General features: G+C 59.0%; 1 protein-coding gene across 1 annotated transcript; it reads right to left on the bottom strand.

The window, feature by feature from the left end:
- Positions 1-27: 27 nt before the first annotated feature.
- On the bottom strand, positions 28-10,195 carry LOC102449195 (uncharacterized). Its single transcript, XM_089773285.1, has 7 exons — positions 10,112-10,195; positions 7,310-7,376; positions 5,281-5,500; positions 4,548-4,695; positions 3,090-3,275; positions 1,308-1,450; positions 28-1,176 (listed from the first exon to the last, which is right to left on the bottom strand). Exons 1-7 carry the CDS (start codon positions 10,193-10,195, stop codon positions 1,137-1,139), a joined length of 888 nt encoding a protein of 295 aa, XP_089629411.1. The 3' UTR covers positions 28-1,136.
- Between the last annotated feature and the right edge of the window lie 5,304 nt (positions 10,196-15,499).

Here is a 15,499-nt window from a genome sequence, read left to right as displayed (position 1 = left end):
TGTGTGTGGTGTTTTTTAAAAACCGTTATTTAAAAACCGTTAAACCTAGACCAGGGATTACGCTGGCACAGGTACGGCTGTTGGGGGAGAGGCGAGGGGCCCACAGCCCTGACACAAGTCACTGTACTGATTTCAGTTTCCAGTGAACCCCAGCCCCCACACAAATACACATTAGCATAAGCATATGCAAGGGGGAGACACGATCTTAGTCTTTCATTGCAGGGACCATTATGTTTGAGTTGATGAGGATAAAAAACATTAACTCTAGGATTTTGAAGTCAATGTAAGTTGTAGATTTTCCCCCTCTTGATACATGTATGTGAACATACTTTGTGTTTTTGACAGCTAGTTTCTCTGATAAGTCAGCCTTGTTACTCCAGCTCCTCTGTTACTCCAGCCTTGCTAGAAAGTGGCTGGTTGGGGTTGTTCGCATAGAGAGAAAAGTTGTGTTCCCAACTTTTCCTTTTTCTGAGGAGTGCATATCCATCCAATCAGACCACTGAAGTGCTAACACTGAGTGCATGCAGTCGATTATCTTTAAAATACAACGCAAATGTCGTGTTAAAATACTAGAAGATATTATGTAAGATTTCTACAGAATACTTAAACAGGAAGTACAATGAAACTTAGTTACCATTATTGTATCATTTCAACAGCTGTTACATTTGTTTGGTTGTGTGTTACACAAATACCACATCCATGCACAACAGCTATGTCAAGGGTAGCTGTCTCTGCTCTGATCGGAGAGCACTTCCTTGCACCAGCTTTAGTCTCGCTAGCTTGGCTAAAAGGCAGCGAAGACGTGGAGGGCATACGAGCCGCTAGAACCCTTCATTCCTACTAGTATACCTGTGCTGTGCAGCTGCAGCGTTGTTGTTGTTGTTAGCCATGCTAGCTAGATGACCGTGACCGCAGGTGTTCGTGTGTGTGGCAATCACCTCTGCAGTGCAGACACGCTCGCTCAGATTTTAGATTATGCCATTTTCATGTTCTGAAGATGCACCAACACCAGTCCATCAGATTGTCTAGTAGTTGCCTATTGGCTTTGTGGTGAAGGACCTGGATCCACACCGCACATCAGGCTTTGACGGGCACGAGAGAATTCGCCGTTTCTCTTCCTTGCTGCTGTTGCTGGATCAAGTACATTTGCAAACGACAGGGGGGAGCGGGACTGGCCTGCAAGAGAGAGAGGGTTGAGAATCCAGTTACGGGGATGGCTGCCTGCTGCAGTCAGAGCTGGTGTTTCACTGCAGCACTCGGAGTGTCGCCGTGGCCTGTCTGGGTTCAGTCACTGCAAGAAGCTGTACCTGTAGGACTCCCTGTGGACGGTGGAGAAATCCTGCTCTGCCTGCGCTTGGATGGGGTTCGGCTCCGGTTTGTAGTTCTTCACCTTCTCTGCTCTCTGGGGCCGGAACGTGCTGTGTGTGGTGGTTTGGCTTTCACACTTGGCCTACAAATCCAAACAGTTGCACACAGTTCAGCCCTCCCACCTTTTCCAGTGTTTTACACGGCAAGGTGTGGGGAGATGGCATCAAATGCCCCCTGCCCTGCCAGGCCTCTAGTAAACATGAACCAGTGGCGGGCTTGAGCTACTAGCAATCCGCCTGCTCCCTTTCCAGGCTGAATTCAGAGCGGAGGTAATTACATTTGAAAGAGAGACACGGGGACCAAGAGGCAATTGTTTTTAGTAAATATTCCAACGTGATAGCAAGGAAGCGGTGGGTTTCCCTGTTGCCAGGGCCAGCTGTAGATGCTCCATCACTGCCAGTGTCAAAGAACAGACACTTGTAAATATACAGCAGGGCTGACTCGCATGCTGTGCAAGGGCTGGACCAGTGGTTCTCAACGTTTTTGGCCCCCCCTTCTCTTCGCCTTGCACAAGGCAGACCTCTCCACGGACCACCAGCCAACCAGCTGATGAGAAAACAGGTGCAGGAGTGGGTAGCGTAGAGGGGTCTGGCCGGGAAGAGTGGGCTGGGGGGGGGGCTGGGGGTGTGGGGTCTGGGCATGCGAAGGATAGCAGGTGCTTACCTAGCTCTGCGCCTCCTGCAGGTCCCAGGTACCGCCCCCTCCTGCTCCCAGTGGCAGTGATTCTGGCCAATGGAAGCAGCGGGGAAAGCCTCCACGTGAGCCGTTTCCTGCTCTGTTGTTCCCTGGGGGGGAAGGGGGGGAGACAGTGCTGCAGCATGTGGAGCTGCTTCCTTCCCGCAGGGCTCACCCCCCCCCCCATACCCCCCGTGGAAAGCTGGCATTGGCACTCTGGGGGGGATGGGGGGCAGGGCTGAAGCACCAGTGCAGGGTTCCCGCTGCAGGGGAGGTGAGCCCTGAGCCTGCGGCCCGCCTGCAAGATGGTCTCAGAGCACTAGTGGTCTATGGAGCACACAGCCACTGGGATGGAGAGCTGTGCTCAGTGCTCCCTGTAAGCCGGGCACTTGTGTGTCCATGCAGGAGAGATTCAAGTGCCGCCCAGCTGATTCGCAGAGAGCCCACAGCCAGGTTTGTGCTTCTACAGGGGGGCACACTCCTACGAGCCTGGGGGCCCATCAAAGACGTATTCCACGTGCATGGGAAACATCTGCAGCGAGATAGACAGGAGAGGGACCCTTGGAGCTGGTTTGGGCTCTGCCATCTCTGACTCTGGATGCCCCTGACAGCTGCTCACTAGGGGATCTGGGCCATCAGGCAGCAAGTGTCCCTGACAGGACGGGGTGAGAGCTGCCTTCCTCCGCCCAGTCCTGTCCCAGCCCGTACCCAGCTACAGGGCCCTCTGCCACCCTCGCCCCAGCCCACGTAGCAGGACAGCTCCCCTCCCGCTGCTGACTGCATGTGCACTCCACACTCGTGCTCCCCTCCCTCATTCCCTGCCCACCAGCTTCCTTTCCCCCTGCCTCAGGTATCGGCGCCCTCGCTTCCCCGCATGGGGGGGCCGTGGTTTCCAAAGGCGCTATTCGGCAGCTGCCTCCCTGCCAACTCTGCCTTTGTCTCGAATCCCCTGCTCCCCCCGCATCTATTCAGATAATAAACTGTGCAGGGCAGGGACTGTGCCTGTCGGGGGGGGGGGGGGGGGGTGTCTGCTCCCATCGTATTACCAGCGGCCGGCTGTAGACTCCATCGTGGAGGTCGCCTTGCCGGATTCGGGGCTGGACTCCCCAGTCCCTGAAGAAGAACTTGTGGGCCGTGGAATCGTCAAACTTTGCAGGGAGGGATCTCAGCACTGTGCGGGGGCGCTGGGTGGTCTCCAGAGGCCGGGGCAAGGGCAGAGGCGGGAAAGAGAGCTGGAAAGAGACGCGAGGGGGTCAGAATAACACCACCGACTCTCGACAGCACTTCGCACCTGCAGATGGCCCGGAGGAGATTTTCAGAAGCGTCGCGCCTCGGGGCGCCCAGCGAGGACACGGCAGCGTTCTCTTTCGGACACGTCTGTTCTGGCGCTCAGAGAACGAGGCGGCAGGAAATGCCACTTGCTGAGTGGGGGGCCGAATGGCCCGTGTAAGATTTACGCCTGTGGTGTTTGAGGGCGTCACTGGGACCCTGGGGCTGTGTCTACACTCGCGGCTTCTTGCGCGAGTAATATGCAAATGAGGCTAAGCGTGGAATATTGCCGAGCCTCATTTGCATACCTAATGAGCCACCATTTTTTCAGAAGAGGCTCTTGCGCAAGGAGCGTCTACACTGCCCCTTCTTGTGCAAGAAAACCCCTCTTGTGCAACGCCGTTCTTCCTCTCAAGTAATAGGTGTAACGACATTGCACAAGAGGGTGTTTCTTGCACAAGAAGGGGCAGTGTAGATGCTCCTCCTTGCGCTAGAGCCTCTTCTGAAAAAAATGGTGGCTCATTAGGTATGCAAATGAGGCTCAGCAATATTCCATGCTGAGCTTCATTTGCATATTACTTGCGCAAGAAGCCGCGAGTGTAGACATAGCCCGGGAGAAGAGGGAGCCAGCCCATTTCTGCCATGCAGGGACAGGACAGGATTCCCACGGCTGAGGGGTTCAGGCGGGGTTCCCTTCCCTCCAGCTTCAACCTCCCTTTTTTTCTGCCAGCAGGATTGCTGCAAGAGGGGATTCTCTGTCCATGCTGTACCCCAGCACAAGAGCCAACGGTGCCCAGATATTGGCCCCACCTCCCCCTGCATGCTGGCTCAGTGTCCCTGCTATTGAATAAATGCAATCTCTACATCTCCTGCGCTTCTGGCCTGGCTCGTCTGCTCAGCGCCAAGCCGATGCAGCACTGGGCGCTGCATGGCCAACCCCCTTTACAAACACCGGCCCATTATGGAGATTTCCAAAGCCTGGCAGCGGCTGTGGCAAAGGAATGTTGCTGCTCCCCTTCTCCAGACAAGGGGAAGAAACTCTCCCCAGGTCACAAAACAAGTCCGTGGCAGGGCTGGGAATTACAGCAGGCACCCTGACGCAGGCCTCGTGCACTGACCCCCGGATCTATTCCCTCTGTGCCAGTGAGAGTCTGCCTGCTTCAATCAGTGAAATTGACTTTGCTTATAGAGGCCCTTGCTCTCCCTTAACTCCGGCCTCCTGGCCTGCCCATTACCTTGGTCACCGTGTCGCCGCTGAATTTTCCATCCCCCTCTTTCCGCAGGCCTGCCAGCTCCTCTCTCGGCTTGCTGGGGCTGGCCCGAGGGTACCTGCGGGGGTCCCAGCCTCGGTAGCTCTGCCTCTGCACGGTCTGAAAATCGGTGCTGGGTGGAAGAGGGACAGACGTCAGCAGGAAGGAGGGGACCCAGGTGTTTCTTTGGGCTTTGCGCCCCCGGCCATTACTGCAGCAGCTCCTGCATTCTATTCGCAGCCGTGCCAAGGACTCACTGGGCAACCTCAGGCAAGTCACTTCATTGTGCCATGCCTCGGTTTCCCCATCTGTAAAAGGGAGCCAGCACTGACCTGCTGCATTTGGTAAGAGTGTGTGTGAATACCCAGGAGATAGTGTCTGACTCACTGTTCACTAGAGCATCTCAAAGCCCAGGAACGAAATCCCGTTCCCTCCCCCCCCCCTCCCCCTCCCCCAAGCTTGTGGCTGGGGCTGGCTGCAGCCTTGGCAATGTAATTTACAGGAACAAAATCCTGTTTCCTTCCCCTTCTTCAGCAACAGCTGTTCAGATTGAAATCCAGGTTGCAGGGAGGGGCAGGCCCTTGTGCTAGGTCTCTGGTAAAGGCTCTGCCACCCAGGGAACAACAGCCCCCTTGCCGTGACGCTGAGACACCCTCCTCGCCCCGCCTGGTGTTCCCCAGTGTATGCCCTGTCCGGGTCACCTGGTGGCTGCACTCACCTGAAGCCCCGGTTGATCGCCAGGTTGTCCAGCGGTGGCTGGGCAGGCTGACTCCGGGCAGGTAATGAGCTGCGTGCTGGGAAATCGCTCTGGTACTTGGTCACGTATTCCACCGGGGCGCGTGTGCCTGCCGGCACTAATCCCATCGGGCGCGACTGGGCCGCCCGCTTCCCTAAGCTCTGGTGGGTGCTCTGCTGGGTTGTCATCAGGTCACGGCCGCCTAGTGGAGCAGAAAGCAATGCTCTGTCCCATGTCGTAGGGGTGGGGGTTGCTCTTTGGAGGCACTACCCCTCTCGACAGGAGCAGGAACTGCAGCTTATGCTCCAGCAAGGTCTGGCCAGCTTGCCAGCCCTAGAGAGAGGGGCTGCAGAAAGCAAGAGCAGCCCCTGTCTGAGGCCAAGTTAGTAAGATGCGAGAGCTCACAGCCGCTTTCAAACTAGGCAGGAAACTCAGGCTAGAAAATGGCAAAGTCCTCCCCAGGTGTGGCAGGAACCTAGAGAGCTCGGCCCTGTGCTTCCTGCAGGGTATCGAACCCCTGGCCCGGCTCCTGAGGCAGGGCTGGGTAGGGAGGTGACATATCAGTCAGTTGAATAGTCAAGTAACCTCAGGAAGTGTTGAGTTAGTCGACTGTTCTACAGACCCCGGAGGCAGGGCCAGCAGCCAGGTATCAGAGGCAGCAGCGTGGGGTGCAAGGTGGGAGCTGGTCCATGAGGGGGGCCCGTTTAAAAGCCAGCTCCCCTCCCAGACCGGCTGCCTGTCGCTTTGTGCTGCTGCTTCAGAGAAAGAGGCAGCAGCAGCCCCTGTCTAGAGGGCGTCTGAGTGCCTGGACCGGGCGCGAGCCGGGACTGAGCTGGGCCGGCTGCCTGGCTCCTAATACACTTTCCATGCAGAGCTGCAGCAGGGGTGGGTCCCGGACCCAGCGTGAGCCAGGACTGAGCCAGGCGGCTGAAAAATGTCCCGGCAGTGACTCTCAGGGCCCAGGGGCTGTGCTGCGGCGCTAGGAATAACGCGGGGATGCCCCTGGGAAGCGGGCCGAGCGTCAGAGCACGAACTGCCACAGCCCCCGGCTGTTTTACCCCCACCGGCCCCGGGCCATAGCCTCGCTGCTGCTTGCAGCGCAGTTGTAGCCTGAGACCCGTGGGCGGCATCCAATGCCACCTGCATGGCCCTGAGGATGCCATGTGGGCACAGCTGGGTGCCGAGAACCTCCTCCTTAGACTGTATCACTTGGGCCCGGCTGGGGCTGGAGCCAAAGGGCCTGGCCCAGGCGGGCTGGCCCTTTAAGGGGAGCTGGGCTTGGACCTGGCAGCTGTGGGCAATATGGAGCAATGCTAATGGCTGGCCCCGGGGCCAGCTGGGAGCTGGCTACACACAGCCTGGGGAATGCTCCGGCAGGGTGGCAAAGGCAGATCCCGGAGAGGGGGGAGACGGGCCTGGAGCTGCCCCCACTCGTCAGGCAGAAGGTAGGCACGAGCGCTAGCGGCGGCGAGCCCCTGGCAGGGCTGGGGAGGGAAAGCCAGGCGACCCGCCCAGGACGGGGGGTTGTGCACTGATGGGGGGCAGTGGTCCCAGGGCGTGGGCAATGAACCCGGCAGCCGTGGCTTGCAGCGCTGGGGGAGGGGCTGGAAAGGGGGCCCCTCTCTCTCCCCATAGACGGGAGCTGCGCTCCGGGGCTGTGTCTCTCGGTGAACTCTCGCTGCGTGGCGCTTCCCAGCCCAGGGGAGCGAACGGGGCTGGCGCTGCTCCGAGGGGGCGGAGGATTGTGCTGGGCTGAAGCCCTGGGGGAGGGCCTGGTGCCCAGCGCTGCCTGAGGCCCTGTGGGGCCGGCGCGGGGCTCCCCGGGCGGGAAGAGGGGGCAGAGCAGGGACCGGCTTTGGAAAGGCTCCTGCGGGCACGGAGACCCCTCCTGCAAAACAGCAGGGCTGGGCCGGCCCGTCTGCTCCTGGGGGGGCTGCTGGGCTCTGCCTCAGCGCGGGGCTGGCGTGGGCCGTGCGGGGAGGGGAACGAATCTCTGCTCTAGCGGCCTTACGCAAATAAAGGGCCTGTGTCTGCCCGTCTGTCTGCCCGCCCGTCTGTCTGTCTGTCTGTCTGTCTGTCTGCCCGCCCGTCCGTCCGTCTGTCTGCCCGCCCGTCTGTCTGCCCGCCCGCCCGCCCGTCCGTCCGTCCGTCTGTCTGTCCGTCTGTCTGTCTGTCTGCCCGCCCGCCCGCCCGTCCGGGCGCTCGCTCACCCACAGTCGCGGAGCTCAGAGACTAGCAACCTGCCTGGCCTCCATCTCTCGGGCTTGGAGGGTCCGCCAGGCGCAGGGACCGGCCCGGGGATGCAGGGTCCGGCCCTGGAGACGGGCGAGGCCCGCCGGCAGCCTGGGCCCGGAGCGGCTGCCTATGCAAAGGGGCTGGGTTTGGGCTGAGCGGGGCGCAGCGCGTGTTGCAGGTTGCCATGGCTCCTGGCTCCCGCCTCCCGGCCCGGGGTGCCCTGAATGCCAATGGCGCTCTGGCGACCCCGCAAGCCCGGCTACCGGGGGCTTCGCGGCCAGAGGGGCCGGTAACGGGGACAGGAGTGGCGCAGCGGGGGCTGCAGGCTGGGCGGCTGGCAGCCCTGGGAAAGGGGCCAGGCGCTCCCCGGCACCACAGCGCCGCGCGCCCTCGCAGCTGGCCCGGCTACTGCCCGGCTGGCCACGGCACCGGCACCCCCCCCCCCCGCGGGTCCTTCTCCTTGTTCTGCTGCTGCTCTGGTAGCACCTCGAGACCCCCCGCAGCCTGGGGCCCCTAGGGGCGGTGCGCGCCCGGGGAGCGGGACCGTCTGCGCACAAAGGGCAGGAGGGGAGCGGGCCCGGACAGACGGGACTGGCCCCCTAGTGCCAGCCAGAGCTCGTCCGCCAGGCCCGGGGGACTCCGGCCGGCCGCTGCTCTGGACTGTGCACGGCGGGCTGCCCGGGGCCGGGCATCGCTACACCGGCTCTTTGGCCCCGCCGCGGCAGCCTGCCTGGTCCGGACAGCGGCTCGGCGGGCGGGCGGGCGGGCGGCGCTGCTGTGCACAGACTGCTCCCGGCCTGGGATTAGCTGAGGCCAATCAGCCTGTTAATTGAGTCAGTCAGTTAATTGTTCCAAGCCTTGTTCCATTAACCAGTCGAACTGTCCGGGTGGCAGGTGGCAAGGGAATGATGCAGAAGAGTCGCTTTGCCACTGGTTAATAGGGGTGTAACTGGCGCTGTGATTGGAGACTAATTAACTGGGCTGTGTGTGTGTGTGTGTGTGTGCGCGCTACCCAAGCCCGTTCCGCCTGTGGGGAGAGCTGATGCTGACGGAGTCTCTACCGTGGTGACTAGCGCAGTGCAGGAGCCGGAGCAGATTGGTCCTAGTCTAGTGGCCTGTGTCTCTTCAAGCCTAGAAGGCCCCTTGCCGATGCCGGGCATTAGCAGCATAGCCAGCCCCAAGGGCTCACAGATGAGCGGGGGCCCAGCCCCCGAGAGGCTGGATTACGGATAACAGGTTATTGCTATTTGGTTTGGGGTTCACATTGTCAAACTTCTCAACAGCCGGGAGCAGCAAGGACTGAGCGAGGGGGGTGGTTGTTGTTTCTAAGCGAGGCCCCCAACTAATCTGTGTCCTAGGGCTGGGACGTAATAACAAAGTGTTGCCAACTCTCAGATCTTATCACGAGTCTCACAATATTTGCTGTTCTTCTTCATTGGATTGGCGCCTAGAACATCCAGAACAGAAAACAATTCCCTTCTAGTGCTGGAGACTTGGCCAAGCGGCACAGCGGTTCTCTCTCTCTCTCTCTCTCTCTCTCTCTCCTCTTCTCCCCCCCCCCCCTCAGAAGTTTACCAAACTCACAGCAAAAAGCAATGGCGCAGGGGCTCTCCTCCTGTCTATAAGGCTGTACCCCTCTCAGGAGTCTGATTGGTCTCGCCTACTCATAAGAACAGCCGTACTGGGTCAGACCAAAGGTCCATCTAGCCCAGTATCCTGTCTGCCCACAGTGGCCAGCACCAGGTGCCCCAGAGAGGGTGGACCGAAGACAATGATCAAGCGATTTGTCTCCTGCCATCCTTCTCCAGCCTCTGACAAACAGAGGCCAGGGACACCATTTTATCCCCTGGCTAATAGCCTTTTATGGACCTAACCTCCATGAAATTATCTAGCTTCTCTTTAAACTCTATTATAGTCCTAGTCTTCACAGCCTCCTCTGGCAAGGAGTTCCACAGGTTGACTACATGCTGTGTGAAGAAGAACTTTCTTTTATTAGTTTTAAACCTGCTACCCATTAACTTCATTTGGTGTCCTCTAGTTCTTCTATTATGGGAACTAATAAATAACTTTTCTTTATTCACCGTCTCCACACCACTCGTGATTTTATAGACCTCTATCATATCCCCCCTCAGTCTCCTCTTTTCTAAACTGAAAAGTCCCAGTCTCTTTAACCTCTCCTCATATGGGACCCGTTCCAAACCCCTAATCATTTTAGTTGCCCTTTTCTGAACCCTTTCCAAGGCCAAAATATCTTTTTTGAGGTGAGGAGACCACATCTGTACACAGTATTCAAGATGTGGGCGTACCATAGTTTTATGCAAGGGCAGTAAGATATTCTGGGTCTTATTTTCTATCCATTTCTTAATAATTCTTAGCATCCTATTTGCCTTTTTGACCGCCGCTGCACACTGCGTGGAAGTTTTCAGAGAACTGTCCATGATAACTCCAAGATCTTTCCTGATTTGTCATAGCCAAATTACTTACTTAAAAACTACGTGCTTGCAGAATCAAGCATATAAATACCAACGTGTCATGGCCCTGCTGTTACTGAAAAATGGGGGACAGCCTCCTTTTTTACCATATGTTCTATGCAATCAGTTGGAGTAGAAATATTGTCCTGACACTTCAGAGCACGGTCGCCAGAGCAGTAGAACCATTTCATCGTATGAAATTCTAGTGTGCACTGGCTTATCGAGTGTTTTTACATAGCCTGTTATAGAACCAGGCAAAGGGCACGATGAGTTGACGGACCCCCTGGAAGAGCTCTGCGTCCCCACAGTGGTGCACATACCCCCGGCTGAGAACCACGGCTTTAGAACACCCCAAGTTGCCCCAGGAGCTGGTGTCGCGTGAGTCCCATGAAGGTGAAAGGGATGTTTGGTGTCCAGGGCTGCCCACCCCTCCCCTGCAATGCTGGTTGGGGAGCATCTGTCAAGAGAAGGGCCTTGCTGTTGTCACTTGCTCCTGCACAAAACTGTAACGTGGTCTGTGTCTCCTTCCTCTCCCCGGTGCTGCTGGAAGCACCCACGTCCAGCGGCCCAAAGCCAGACCCGCTTCCTCCGCTTAACTGCAGGCTGTCTTGGGGGGGAGGGAGACTCCGTCTTGCCTTGTCTGATGAAGGGGTCTTACCCACTCATGGTCCTATATACTTTTGTTAGGCCCTACGGCGTCACGGGACTCTGCGATGACTTTAAAGTCATAGACGAACACGGCAACCCTTGTGAGACTCCCCCAGCCTTTGTCCGACTTGTTTGGCTTTCCAAGCCTTTCTCAACCCACCCCGCCTAGCCCGGGGCCAGGCCCCATCCCCCTGTTCAGTTCCCACAGATGCCCTTCGCTCCCCGTGCCTCAACCGTGGAAGTGTGGTGGGCAGCCACCAGGGGGCACTGTGACACCAGCTATCTGTGCCCTGGGCCTGCCAGGGGCTGGAACTCACTGCAACCAGGCCCCTGGGCGTCCCTGCTAGGCAGTGCCTGGGGATGGGGTCACCGCTTCCCCTGTGCATGATGGCTGGGCCCCACGGCAGCATGGGCCTTTTTCCAAACACCAGTCACGAAAATGCAGCTTCTGGGGCCGTGGCGAGGACTGAGCGGAGTTGGCAGGCTTTCTTCCCCTCTCTCCCACAGCGTGGTCTCCAATTTAAAGATGGGGAAACTGAGGCACGGAGTAGCGGCCTGCTCGGGCCTGAGCCTGTGAGGGTTGAGTTGTTTCCCAACCTGCGTTGCCCCTGGGGCAGGCGTAGTGACATGCCCCGCTCCCCCTGAGCGAGAGGTGCTGCCGTTCCTCAGCAGGTGAGTGGACGCTGGTCCTAAGGCAGGGAGGTGGTGGCCGTGGCTGGCGCGAAGGGGCGTATGTGGCCACCCCAGCACTGATCCCGTGATCAGGATGAGGGGAGCTGCCCCGAGAGGATTGGGGGGTTTTCTCCCCCAACTCTGTACTTGTGGCGGGGTTTGGGTCAGGTCACAGAGTGGGGGAGCCAGGGAGATTTAGGCTGGACATTAGGAAACACTTTCCGGGTGGTGAAACACTGGGATAAGTTGCCCGAGGGGTTGTGGAATCTCCTTCCCTGGAGAGATTTCAGAGCAGGTTGGACAGGCACCTGTCAGGGATGGGCTAGACGGTGCTGGGTCCTGCCGTGAGGGCAGGGGGCTGGACTTGACCTCTCAAGGTCCCTTCCGGTCCCAGTGTCCCATGGTTCTATGAAATCACTGGCAAAATCAGGGCTAGAAGAACCCAGCAGTCCTCAGGCAGGTCGGGTTTGGCTGCTGGGAGTGTCCCCGCATCTGTGACAGCCGGGAGGGGGAGCGGGGCTCCCAGCTCTGACTTCTCCTTGTGACCCCTCTTCCGGCCTGAGTACGAGCCCCCTTCCTGCCGAGAGCCGGAGGGGTGGGGAGTCTCTGCCCACCCAGGACGCTTTGGCTCTCCTAATGCATTTACCAGGTGGCTGACATCACAGGTCATTTGCCTTCGGAGAGTGAAAAATTCCCTCTTGACAGTGTCATTAATCAGGTGGCAGTGAACAGATCCGCTAATGTTTGTGCTTAATTAGTGCTAATGCAGCTGGGGGCCTGGGGATCGTTGGAGGGAAGATTTCAGGCTCTCGCCTCCTCTTCCTCACTGGAGCTGGCAGCGGCTGACTCTGCGGTACCTTAACAGTGTTGCCCTAGGGAAAAAGTCCAGCTCTTCCACATCCATTCGGAAGCAGGAGCTGGGTCCCAAACTCGTCTCCTAGATTCAGGGTTCCCAAACTGGGGGGTGCCCCCTGGGGGGCATGAAGAAATTATGGGGGGGGGTGCGAGGCAACCCAACCCCCCATCAAGTTTTGCTGCCCTGATCAATTCCTCTTTTGTTCAAACAAGTTTTGCTGTTGGGGGGGGGGGGGGGGAGCGGCGTGAGGGTTTTCCAAAAATCAAAGAGGGGGAGTGATGCCAAAAAGCTTGGGAACCACTGTCCTAGATCCAATCACCTCTGGGTTTCAGGGAGGTTTGGAGCCAGACTCGAGGCAGCGGTGTTATCCTGCACACCTGCTGTCAGCTTCGTGCATCCTGATTCTCCCACTAACACCTTGGGTGTGGTGCCCACATCAGGGGAGAAAAAGCCACAAAGCCATCTGGGTTGGCCTGTGCAAGTCAGCGTGGCCGGCTGTGTCTTTATTTGCAGGTGCAGAGGTCTGTTGTCACATGACCCGCCTGGGATGTTGGGTCTGGATTTTGTGTCGGAAGCCCTTGGTCGGGGGCGGCGCCTTGGGCCGCAGAGCAGATGGAAGTCAGAGCGGGCTGTGCAGAAATAGATCCCTGCCGCTGCCGGCGATGTTACCGAGTGCACGGGGCCGTGTGCGGTCGTAGTGTTGCGCCTGCTGCGCGTCTGTGCTGTGGGCCTCGCGTGTCTGTGTCCGTTGTTCCCAGGGGCTGCGTCCCCAGCTCCGGGTCCAACACCACCAGCCGTGGCGCAGGGCGTGCCCTGCGGAGTGTGCAGGGACCGGTCCCCTTGCATGGCTGGAGGAGACCTGGATGCAGGGCCAGTGCTCGGGGCCGGAGGAACCGGAGTCTGAGCCTGAAAGAGAGAAGCTGGGCTCACATGTGCCCGGCCTGCTCAGGTTTGGGATTCACGCTTGGGCCGGCCACGTGTGTCTTGCTCAGCCCGGCGAGCAGCTGTCCGCGATCGGGAGTGTTTCTGGGGGAGGGTCCTGCAGGGCTGGGGGGGGCATGTTGCCCTGACAACGGGGGTGGTGAGACTCCCTGACAGAGCGGCGAGGCGGTTTGTGGCACCCTGGAGACGCACCCGATTATTAGGGGCCGGAGCTTTCGTGGCTGCTGCTCGCTTGCCTCATAACTGGGCTCGTCTCCGAGATGCCCTGCTGCTTTTGCTGGAGCGGACGGACACGGCGACCCCTCGGGCTCCCTGAGGATTCCCTTGTAACCCGGGCGGGTGCGCAGGCCTCTCGTGGCCCTGGGCTTGTCCCCGCTGACGGCCATGGGGCTGGGTCGAGTCCAGAGAGCAGAACGAGATACAGGGTCTGTACGGTACGTCTGTGCCGGCACCCCACTGCCTCTCCCCAGCAGGCCGCCCCGATGGCTCACAAACATGCAGCCACGTGATAGCGGGGCTGGTGGCCAAGGTGTGATGGTGCATCGGGGAGCCCCCGACCCTGCAGCCCCGTAGCAGCAAGACGTGTCTCCGCCGGCCAGTAGAGCAGAGCGGGGTTACTGCTGCTCCGAGATACAGCCCAGCTTAGGATGGGCCGACAGCCCTACTTCCCTTGGGGGAAGGGGTTACGGACCCCTCAATCTCCCTACACTGGTTAGTCTGCTTCCTCCATGCTTCCCCACGCCCTGCCTCTGCCCAGCCCCCAGCCAGGTGCCGTCTCCAGCTCCCTTCCTTTCTCTCTTCCCCCTGGGAAGAGCCTTGTTAACGGCTCAGGCTGGGCCGAGGTGTCTGGGCCAATCCACGTGGGCGAGTCCGTGGGATTCTCACCTCACGGCGCAGCCAGGTGGGGACACGGGTCGCAGAGCAGAGCGCCCGCCCCCATGTCACAAGGTTAGCGCATTCCCATCGGCTCAGCATCTAGCCGCTCATGCTCAACGCCAGTCCAGAAGCTCCCATCAGGCTGGGCTTGGCCGAAATCCTGCCACATCCCTCCTGTTTCCTGTGTCGGCGTCATGTCTGGGAGGCCTCTGCGAGGACATCCAGTCCCCGCCTTGTGCGAGGGGGTTTGTGTGCGACTGGGCTGCTACCCCCCACCCCAGAGTGGCCGCATTTCAGCCCTGCTGGCTGCAGAGCGCTTGCAAAGCGCACCAGGATCCTGCGGGATAAGGCCGAGAGCGGATCCCTTTCTTCGTGCTTCTAGAAGGGCAGTGGCCATGTCTTGGCGTCACAAGGCGACTTTGATTAGCTTTAAAAAAAAAATTAAAATCTTAATTTAATTTAAAACACTGTCATTCACAGTCATGGCAAACACTGAGCAGGCTAATTATTATGCAAATTAGGCAGATAGAAAAATGATTAATAATTGCACAAATTAAAAAATTATTGTAAACATCCTGTGACTAGTGATAAGTCCTCATGGCGCGCGGGCGCAGGAAGGAGCGTTGCGTAGCTGGCTCTTGAATCCCCTTTTTCTCATTAGTGGGACTTAATTAGCAAGTGATGCGAAGGAGCCAGGCAGCAGTTGTGCGGTTCCGGGGTCAGGACAGGCCACCGTTTGGTCTCAGATGCTGCGGGGGAGAGATGCCAGTCTGGGCACAGGCCCTGCCAGCGCGCAGCTTGACTTCCAAAGCTGGGCGCGCCGTTCAGTTGCGCACCGTTAGTCACTTGGCTGCTCGCAGGCTGCATCAGGGTTGATTGGCCCCAGAAGGTCGCAGCCTGCGGTGCACCCTGGGCTCTGGCAGCGGCTCCCCTGCCACAGCTGGGCTTGTGCCGTTAGCCCAGAAGGAATCGCCCGCTGCCCTGGTGCGCCCTCGTAACGCTGCCGGACAGGCCAATTGCCCACGGTGGCCTGTATCTCAACTCCTGTGGGAGAGCGCCGAGAGGAGAGCTGGGTCTGGTCTCCCTGCCAGCGTGGCTAGCCAGGGTGTCCTTCTATGTCAGCTAGGGGGGGTCTCCTCTTTCCCCGTGTCCCTGCAGAAAAAGCCAGGAGTAGATGAGGGTGGATGGACGGTGGGTGGCCAGAGAGACAGGCCAGGTGGTGCACGTGGAGCCCTCTCCTGCCGGCATGCCCTTTGGAGGCGATAGAACCTGGAATAACCTGCCCCCTCCCCAGGCAGTGACCGGCATTGCTGGCGGCACGGAGGAGCTTGTTCCCTAGTGATGCTGCCTCCCCCCCCCCCCCCCCCCCCGCGAGGGGCTGGGAGCAGAGAGACCAGGCTGCAGAGATGGTTGGAGGGGCGAAGGGCTGAAGGAAACTGGCTTCAGCCAGGTGACTAGGTCCCAGGTGCCATCGCATGGGCCCCGAGCATGGAGCACCCCC

The sequence above is a fragment of the Pelodiscus sinensis genome, chromosome 25 (assembly GCF_052426305.1).
Source record: "Pelodiscus sinensis isolate ZL-2025 chromosome 25, ASM5242630v1, whole genome shotgun sequence".
NCBI lineage: Eukaryota > Metazoa > Chordata > Testudines > Trionychidae > Pelodiscus > Pelodiscus sinensis.
Note: the sequence above shows the minus strand (reverse complement) of the source record. Positions and strands in the feature narration are given on the sequence as shown.